Genomic DNA, 10,202 nt, shown 5'->3' with positions numbered 1-10,202 from the left:
CAGTCCAGTGGAGCCTGAGTGGTGGGTGTTGCCTTCTGACACACTTCCAGTGATGTCAGGGGGTGTGGTATATGCAAATAAGTTACACTAATGAGTTATGCTAATGAGCTCCTGCACCTCTTTTTCTACGAAATGACCCCTGTATAGAGTTAAGCATATTTGTTGTCGAAGGCTTTCACGGCCGGAGTTCATTAGCTGTTGCAGATTTTCTGGGTTGTATGGCCGTGGTCTTGGTATTGTAGGACCTGACGTTTCGCCAGTAGCTGTGACTGGCATCCTCAGAGGTATATTTGACCCAGAGAGTACTCCATCTTTCTGTGTTATACCTCCGAGGATGCCAGTCACAGCTACTGGCGAAACATCAGGTCCTACAACGCCAAGACCACAGCCATACAACCCAGAAAATCTGCAACAGCTTAAGCATATCTGTTCAGTGGAACAAGAATGTTCAGAAAGATGGTGGGTTTACTAGCTGCAGTGCCTTTCTACAGCTTGAAATGTCTCTTAGACTGGTGGGTACCCTGGTGGTTTGGAGAGGCGTTTAGACTCTTAAAGCGCCCCTTAATTTATTTTTGAGTGTGTGTGCCTTTGGTTGGCAGGCATCAGACCCTTATTTTCTTCTCGGGGGTGGAGCAGGGTGGGGGGTGGGGAGTAAGTACACAGCAAGTCTTTCCACCAGGATGAGGCAAAAGAGTTGCCTCGTCCCAGTTAAGTGGGCTGGAGATCAGATGAGATAATTACTGTTATCTGCCTCTTAGAAGCCGACGATTAGAGGGTCTGTCTCTAAGGAAAGCTTTTGAAGAAAAGGAGGATAAGCTGTGTTTAAAGCTCTTTCCCCACCCCACACCTCACCACAACCACCTCTGCCACCAGTCTTTTTTTATGTTTAAAAGGAAACCTGCAGTGTGTACACTACACAGCTAGACCTGCCTTGAATCCGTTTTGAAGTGTCGTGACTCCTGTTTTAAGGGGATGTGCATACGTTTCAAAACATCATTGGCATGCTTTAAAATACAGTCTCCCAAATTCTTGGGGGGGGGGGGGAGCCGTGCTTCCAACAAGGATTCAGTAGATTCTAAAAGGCAGCTTCATGGGTGACCTTTTAAAAGTCTACACTTAAAAAGAAATGGGAGTACATTAAGAAAATAAGTATTGTGTGAATGTTGCAGCATTTTTGCAAGCGTGGTTATTACATGGATGCACTTGTGAGAATTTTAGATTGGTTTACAGCTCCCTGTCGAGGGTATGTTTGATAGCAATTCCAGGTCTGTAAAATGGGCGAAATGGCATCTGTAGTGTCTCTTGTGTTGTACAAATGCAGGACTTACCAGATAATCTCCTCTGGCTGACATGAGGCCAATTAATAAATTCCTGGCACCTGGAGATTTCCCGTTATTAGAGTTGATCCAGAGATGACCAATATCCGTTCCCCTGGAAAAAACGGGTGCTTTGGTGTGTGACTCTATGGCATTTAAGCCCAGCTGATGTCCCGTCCTACACCAAGAATCTGCCCTCTGCAGGCTCTGTCCCCCAAATTTCCAGATATTTCCCAACCCAGAGCTGGAAACCCTATACATGACAATGACATCATGTCCACCCTGGGTCATGTGGATCAGATGTGCTGTGGGAATTCCATGGTGTGAATCTAATTCCCAGGTACACCCAGGACCAATTCAGATCGGGATAGTGACATGTAAGCAGAGGGGGCTTAGGCCTTTTCCTCTGTGTACTTTCTGAACATGAAATGGTTTCCAGATGCCAATATTTGTCGTATTGGGGAAAGACAGCTGTAAATGCCGATGGGGCACATAGTGGCTCCCTGGAATGTTTCAATTCAGAAAATGGTATAGATCTTAGGGAGGGGGAGTTAAGTTTCCCTCTGCCCATGTACCACACTCCTGATCTACATGAGCTTGTGTATGTCTGAGAATTAAGTCTCAGAGCACATCTGACTGTAGGCTTGCCATTTCCCTGCCCTCGGTGGGTAAATTCATTCTCAGCCCCAGTCCCCTGCCCCAGAAATTGAAGAGTGTAAGAAAAAAATGGCCAGAAAATGGCCTCCAGTCTAGGAATGTCCACTTCTCTGTGGTCTTTACTGTAGAGCAGAGAAAATTCCTAGAATGTCATCCAGAAGTGATGTCACGTCCTCCCCAAACTCTGCAATCCCCAAGCATCACCCTCAAAATCTCCTATCATTAGCCAAGGCATTGCTGACAACCCTGTCTCATTGAGACGCCCTGGGTGGGCATGTGAGAGACATAAGGACTTTGTAATGTGTGGACTGGCCCTTTAATCCAGGAATAGAAAAATTCCTCATTTAGACTGGTATATTTTAATAGCATCAGAGGTGCAGCCTGTTGCGTCAGGTGCTAGGGATCTGAACTCCGTTGGAACGCTTAGAGGAGCAGGGTCCCTCACACTGCAAGATCGACTGTCCCGGGCCTCGACGGTTCACAGCCAAACACCTCTTTGAGTTCTTTCTAATGAAAGATTTGAGTCAGTGCTGTGCCCAGTCATTCTGCATCCAATGCCAGCCCTTCCCTAGAACGTAACATCTCACCGTTTTCTGGGGAATGGTGTGTCATGGGTAAAAATACAGAACAGGATTTACCAGTAAATTGGGCCCTGTGAGGAGTAGTTGCGGGCGAGTTAGGGATGGCTGTGGGCCTCTCTGGAGTATTGCTGTTGAATTGCCGGGTTCTTGGTGCTCCAGCACAGTGCTCCTGGTGTTTTAAAATGAGACAACTCCAAAACTGTTGTGGAAAGGGGGGGGGGGGGGGGGGGACCCCACTGGCGGTTCATCAGCTGCTGGAGCCGCACATCTTCAGATTTTTTTCCCTCTTCATCAGCAGTATTCAGTGGCTGAATGTGCCTTACTATATAAAGCTGGCAGGCACAGTCCTAATGAGCGCCTGCCAGCGAGACGCCTGGTCTGCTGCCCCTTCTAAGCCCCACGAGCAAGCTGTTATTGAGCTTTTCATCTTCCATCTGGAAAACATGTTTATTGCTTTCCAGACAGATGAGACAAACACGCCACAGTTGAATGTCGTTTTAGTCACTGTCAGTGCATTGCATAGCCTTTGATATCCATTGTCCACCCCTGTTCAAGTTGCACCCAGAGCAAGGATCCCTGAGTCACTTCACCCTAGATTTTGGGTGGGAGGGCAGCACTCTGCAGGCATTCCATTCAGACAAACTGGTAGTCCTCCAGCTACATGTATTGGAAAGGCTTGGGTCCCTGCAGTGCACCCAGTAACGTGCAGTAGTGGTGGAAAGCGCTGTCAAGTTGCTGTTGCTGTTGATGTTGTTATTATTTTAAATGTATTAATCACCCAATGTACAATATGAATAAAAACATACATTATTTTGGTGTAGAACCAGTTTGGTGTAGTGGTTAAGTGTACAGACTCTAACCTAGGGGAACCAGGTTTGAGTCCCCACTCCTCCACTTGCAGCTGCTGGATGACCTTGGGCAAGCCATAGTTCTGTCAGAACTGTTCTCTCAAGGACAGTTCTGAAAAGAGCTCTCTCAGCTCCACCTACCTCACAGGGTGTCTGTTGTGGGGAAGGGAAGGGAAAGGAGTTTGTAAGCCGCTCTGTGTCACAACCCTGGACTTTCTTCCAAGATCTGAGGAGATCAGGCTAACCTGGGCCATTCAGGTCAAGGCAACATGCAGTGCCCATACGGAAAGCCACACATGTTGCCCTGTTCACACGGGATGTTGACTGCATACATAAGGCACTACAAATACTGCTGGTGCACTTCCGGGTTTCATGAATGGAATGGAGCATAACGTCTACACTGGTTTTCTACATTAAGAGGAAAATAGACACTCTGATCTGACCTTGAAGGCAATCTATACACAGAAGCAAGTTTTCGGAGGTGGATATGCAGTATCAACTGCACCAAACACAGCTGGGAGAACAGATTGCATCTAGCGATCTCTGTGCCATATGTGGAACTCCAAGCCTTATTCTATAAAGGACCTGATGTGTCCCATATGGGGCAATCTGTATTGTTTTTCACCGGAACGTGCAGCTGCTGTGTCTCCTGATGTTCTCATAATGCTCTGGCTTGGGATGTGGTCTGTAAATGTTTCTGAGGGCCCACTAGCAGGAGGTGCAACTTCTAATGTTCAAGCAGAACAGACCGGGGGGAGGGGGAATGAAGCAGCCATAGCAGAAGTGGATGGGAAAGACACCATTTTAAGTTGTAGGCATCCCACAAAACATTTCTAGTGTGGGCGGTCGCATTTGGGATTTCTTCCGTTTAACTTGTAAGGGCACATCTATTCCAGGGAAACCGGTGTAATGTTCAACTTTTCTTGCCTGTGAAATGCAGTTCTTAAGGGGATTGGGGAGGGGGAGGGGGAGGTCTCCTGAGATTACAAGGGATCTCCATGCATCAGAGATCAGTTCACCTGGAGAAAATGGCTGCTTTGGAAGGTGGCCTCTATGGCATTATAGTCTGTTGAAGTCCCTCCCCTCCCCAAACTGTGTCCTCCTCAAGCTTCACCCCAGAATCGACAGGTATTTCCCGATCCAGAGCTGGCAACCCTACTGAACACCCTAGCTAAAGGCTGAACTGCACGCTACAATTCCTTCCTTTTTTTCTCTTGCAAACGTAGTTGCCGTGTTTGCTTTATCAAAGAATATAGGTACTTACAATTTCTCTGCAATGTAGATAGAAGCAGTTCACGGGGGGGGGGGGGGGGGGTGGGGGGGGGGGAGACTTATGCCTTCCCTCATATGCTTCTTTTCCTGACCCGAAATGGTCCTCTGGAGGGGTGCTGTTTGCCCCATTGAGGAAACCTTCATGTACTCCATCTGTATCCATAAAGACCTCAATGGGACAGATGCCTCACAGGGCTGTTTGTAGAAAATGGAGGGGGGTATGAGAACCCACTTGAATCTGAATTAGGCTCCCCTTTGGCCTGGGAACTTAGTTTCCAGCCAGATCTCACGAGTTGTGTGACTGACGTTCCTCATGGTGATCCGGACAGGTCCTGAGGATTTTGTAATTAGTCCTGTTTCATTGCTGAGGTGACATTTGAACCCAGGACTTTCTAGCTCGTACTTGTAGCCTCTATACTTCCATGACTCTTGGCCACTAACGTTGTGCTTGCTCCTGTGTTAACTCTGTGAGGTAGGTCACTGGTATTCCCCGTATATAGAGAAGGAACTGAGGCCAAGGGAGCAGTCCTGAAGAGGTCTACTTGGACGTAAGTCCCATGCTACTCAGTGATGTTTACTTCTAGAAAAGCACCCTTGGCAAAGTGGTGACTGGGCCTTGGGTCTCCCAGATCTTAATCCAGCACTCCATCTACTACACCATGCATGACTACACTTGGACTACACTCGCAATCCAAGTCTCCTGGCCAATTTAGAAATCCTAATAGCTATTGGCATAGTATCCCACACGAAAGGGCAGCCCCGGTTGATTTAGCACAGTAGGAAAGCAGGTCGGGGAATCCCAAACCAGCACTTATTGGATAATCCCAAAATACCAGTAGCATTTGGCTCATACAGCTGTTCCCCAGAGGAGTAAATTTTGACAACTAAATTATGCCTTTAGGAACATTTTGTAGCTTGAAATGCCCTGAGACATGGGGGATTTCTAATAGGTCTGTACCATTTTAGGGTTCTTCTCTGTCTTTTCCGTTTTGTCCAAGACTTTCTAACCAACTTTGTGGCTGAAGTGGGAACAGGAGAGCTAGCATGGTGTAGAATCATAGAATGTTAGAGTTGGAAGGGACCTTGCAGGTCATCTAGTCCAACCCCCTGCACTCTGCAGGAGCATAGCCAAAAGATAGCCCTACAGTAGTAGTTAGAGCACGGCTGGACTAGAATCTGAGAGAACCAGGGTCCAATTTCCATTCTACCATGGAAGCTTGCTGGGTGACCATGGGGCAGTCGCTCTGTCTCATAGGGTTGTTGTGAGGATAAAATGGAGAAGAGGTGAAAGCTGTTGTAAGATGCCTTGGCTCCCTATTGGGCACAGAAGTAGGTTATAAATAAATAAATAAATACTTTTTAAAAAACCAAGCCCTTAAGTGTGGAACAATATGCTGTCCATTTCTAGAGCACGGCTGGACTAGAATCTGAGAGAACCAGGGTCCAATTTCCATTCTACCATGGAAGCTTGCTGGGTGACCATGGGGCAGTCGCTCTGTCTCATAGGGTTGTTGTGAGGATAAAATGGAGAAGAGGTGAAAGCTGTTGTAAAATGCCTTGGCTCCCTATTGGGCACAGAAGTAGGTTATAAATAAATACTTTTTAAAAAACCAGTTCTAAGTGTGGAACAATATGCTGTCCATTTCTAAAAGACAAAATTGCAGCTCTAGGAGCTCCAGTTTCAAGGGGACACCATTGAAAGGGGTTACCGGTTAAGTTTTACTCCTGGGTGAAGTAAAAATCTGCTGGGGGGGAGGTGATTTTTGGTGGAAACACAGAGGGCAAGGGAGAAGGTTGAATAGCTCCTCTTCTTCTCGCCATAGCCTCTCCCTTAAAACTTGGGCTGCAGTCTGTAGAGGAGAACACTTGGAGAAAAGGACCACTGAACTCCGTGAGATGCCTAGTTCCGCCCCAAGACATGGGATGGAAAGGGTTAATTTTTCTTGCACAACGCTGTTGTTGTCTCATGGCCCGTTTCTCTTCTCTTCCCTTCTCCCCGTGCAGGTGTGTCTGCAAACTCACCCACCACTGGAGTTTGGCAATGCTCACAGCCGTCTGTGGTTCTCTTGGCAACCAGCGCTCAGAGACGCCCCGTTCCTCCCCGACACACCTGGAGCTGCAGCCATTGCAGCCCTACCAGCCCCACACCAGCCCTGAGAGCGGGGGAGATTTCCCATCCCCTCTGCAGCCCACGGAACTCCAGCACCTGCCTCTAGCTGGGCCCGACGCTGAGTTTTTGGCCAACCCTGGTTACGAGCTGCATGGGTCTCCGCGGTTAGACCTGGACGGAGACAGCCAGCTGGCCCCCGGCTCGTACTCCAAGCTCCTCCAGACAGCGCCGGATATGGCTCACCACTACGAACCCTGGTTCAGGCCTACACATCCTAGCAACGCCACTGAAGACGGTGGCGTCAATCCATGGTGGGATCTCCATGCTGGGTCCAGTTGGATGGATCTTCAGAGCGGTCTCCAACCGCCAGGCCACACGGGTGGACTTCAGCCAGCGCTGGGTGGCTATGGCTCTGCAGAACATCAGCTCTGTGGCCCGCCTCACCACCTCTTGCAGTCGGCACCACACCTTATGGGCCAGGAGGGGGTCAAACCCCTGGATTCTTCTCAGGAGCCTCATCCCCTAGAGCAGACCGGGGATGGTAGTGGTAGGCCAAAGAGCTCAAGGCGTTCTGTCACCCGAAGTTCTGGGCAGGCTGCCTGCCGGTGCCCCAACTGTCAGGAGGCTGAGAGGATAGGGCAGTGCCCTGATAACTCCAAGAAGAAGCACCTCCATAACTGCCATATTCCCGGTTGCGGCAAGGCCTACGCCAAGACGTCGCACCTGAAAGCTCACCTGAGGTGGCACAGCGGGGACCGCCCCTTTGTCTGCAACTGGCTCTTCTGCGGGAAACGCTTCACCCGCTCCGACGAGCTGCAGAGGCACCTTCAGACCCACACGGGAACCAAGAAATTCACCTGCCCTGTTTGTAACCGGGTCTTCATGAGGAGCGACCACCTCAGCAAGCACATGAAGACGCACGAAGGAGCCAAGGAGGAAGCGGAAGGGGAAGCCAAAGCTGGGACAGAGCCTCCGGCCAAAGTCAAACGGGAGCCCGACGGAAGCTCTTCGAGTGCCGCTTCCCAACCCAACTGAGCCTTTATTCCTCAGCGAGGATGTCCTCTTCTCCCCCCGTCTTTCCGTAACGGTCGCTCGTGGCCTGTTGACTTGTCTACTTAGCTCAGGGCTCTGAGGGGTTGTCCCACCCTGTGAGCCTGAATGAGACTCTGTCCTTGAAATGAGAAGTTATTTATTCTCTAGGAGGAAAACATGATGTTGTTAGGAAGGGCCAAGCCCTTGAGCAGCTTTGGGGAGGGTCTTCACATGCAGTGTGTCTTTGGGGAATATGGGAGGGATGCTTTTTGAAGGATGGTTGCTGAAGTAGACCGGGTTATAAATGGGCAGATCTCGATGGAGGGATATGGGTCTCACCTGTCTCCATCTTAAATGATGGGTTTAGTAGATTCTGTTATACACAGAGAACACACAAGTGCATAAATACTTGGTGGAACTTCATTTTTTAGTTTAAGCTTGTAGAGAGATTTGTGGGTTTGGATCTAACCGCCCACTGTTCAATCCCCATCCCTGGTTTAGTGGGCAAGATAGCTGCTGTCACTCAAGTTTCCATTGGTTGAGTGTCTTTTCTTTGGAAGGATCTAGGATTCAATCTTAGACTTGGTCCTAGGCAGTGCTATCTCGTTCTGTTCCAAAAGCATCTCAGAGCCCAAACCTGATTCCTTACTATGGATGTTTTCACAAGTGATGCTAAAAGTTCCCTTGTGACAGTCATCTGCACTTGTGAATGGGAGTTATCAGGTATATAGGTTAGATCAAGCCAGTTTTTTGGTCCATCTCACCCCCATTTTCCTTCTTAGCAGGGCGCTAGTCGGGGGGGAGCTCTCAGGTACGGAGCTCCGGAAGAGAACCTCTAGGGGGCGGGGCGGTCACGTGGTGAAGCTCCGCCCCCTTCTTTACCCCGCCCTCTGCTTCGATCCTCATTCCGTTTGGGAATGAGGATGAAGCAGGAGGGTAAGTAGCCGGGCCTTCTGACACACTTCCGGTGATGTCAGGGGGTGTGGCCTTCTGTCACTTCCGGTGATGTCAGGGGGCGTGGCATATGCAAATAAGTTATGCTAATGAGTTATGCTAATGAGCTCCGGCAGCTCTTTTTCTACAACAAGACCCCTGCTTCTTAGTACAGCCCCCATCTCACTTGACTTTTGTCCATGCAGGTCACATGATGAGCATTTGTTGGCCAAAGAGGACTTCCTTCCTAGAGAGCCAGTTCGGTATAGTGGTTAAGAGTGTGTGGACTCTAATCTGGGTTTGATTCCCCACTCCTCCACTTGCAGCTGCTGGTATGACCTTGGGTCAGTTACAAGTCCTTTCAGAGCTGCTCTCTCGAGGACAGTTCTGGAGAGAGCTCTCTCAGCCCCACCTACCTCACAGGGTGTCTGTTGTGGGGAGGGGAAGGGAAAGGGATTGTAAGCCCCTGTGAGGCTTCTGCGGGTAGTGAGGGGCGGGGTATAAATCCAATCTCCTCCTCTTCTTCCTTTTTCACCAGTGGAAAAATTGGTTGGATCCAACCCTGTGTCACACAGTACAGATTAATTTAACACGAAGTATGGGTTAATTTTAAATTCTGCTTAAGACCCATCTGAAGTATGTGTTGTTGATAGATTTCCAGTGCTGCCTTGGCAAACGCTGGGAGATTTTGAGGGCATTTCCTTGGGAGGGGGGTGTTTGAGGAACGGGGAACTTGGGGAGGATGTGATGTCACTTCCGGGTGGCAGTCTTGACATTTCCCCTAAACTCTCAAGCGTCACTAGGGAGGCCATTTTCCGGCCAGTTTTTCTCCCACTCTTCACTTTCTGAAGGGAGGTTGTTTGCCTGCACTAGGAGGCCAAGTGACAAGCCTAGGTGTCTATGAACATTCAGTGCTTGGCGTTCGGTTTAAGTCACTTGCGAAACAGGAAGTCCTTCCAAGACACGTGTTTGCCCCTCTCAAATCAAAATGAAGCATTCAGGCTCGCTCCCCAAGAGGAGTGGCCTTTCTTGATCTAACAAGGGAAGAGAGAAGTAGGGAAACACTGCAATGTGAACGTTCGTAGCAGGTGTTGGAAACGCTGTAAATTTTTAGAAGAGATTGCCCACCTCGCCTGTGAAAATGCTCCAAAGGTTGCCAAGTTGAAAATTAATTAAACGTGTACATATATAGAGAACTGTGTTCGTGAAGCTGAAGTTTTTGTCCTGTGCGAATTGCAGTCGCTCCGACAAAAGGGTCTAGAACGGAGACGGAAGGGGTCACAAAGACATTTACTACTGAAGTTTTATCTCTGTTTGGAGCCTGCGGTGCATGCCAACCCTGTTATATATAGGCACTGTAGAGGTGCCAGGCTGCTGCAGGAGCAAAAATTGGGGGGTAGGTTGCTGTGTAACACTGTGAGGCTATAGCTGGTTGTATACCCAGAACTGACAT

The 10,202-nt window shown here is 49.0% G+C and overlaps 1 protein-coding gene across 1 annotated transcript in view; it reads left to right on the top strand.

Moving 5' to 3' along the window:
- The window catches only part of SP6 (Sp6 transcription factor), a 41,438-nt gene extending 32,892 nt beyond the window's left edge, over positions 1-8,546 (top strand). Inside the window, exon 2 of the mRNA XM_015412444.1 lies at positions 6,679-8,546. Coding sequence (XP_015267930.1) covers positions 6,716-7,819 — 1,104 coding nt within the window. The 5' untranslated portion in view covers positions 6,679-6,715 and the 3' untranslated portion in view covers positions 7,820-8,546. The remainder of the gene's footprint in view (positions 1-6,678) is intronic.
- The last annotated feature ends 1,656 nt before the right edge of the window (positions 8,547-10,202 follow it).

The sequence above is a fragment of the Gekko japonicus genome, unplaced genomic scaffold, assembly GCF_001447785.1.
Source record: "Gekko japonicus isolate JY-2015 unplaced genomic scaffold, Gekko_japonicus_V1.1 scaffold8, whole genome shotgun sequence".
In the NCBI taxonomy this organism is placed as follows: Eukaryota; Metazoa; Chordata; class Lepidosauria; order Squamata; family Gekkonidae; genus Gekko; species Gekko japonicus.
This window is presented reverse-complemented; position numbering and strand designations above follow the sequence as displayed.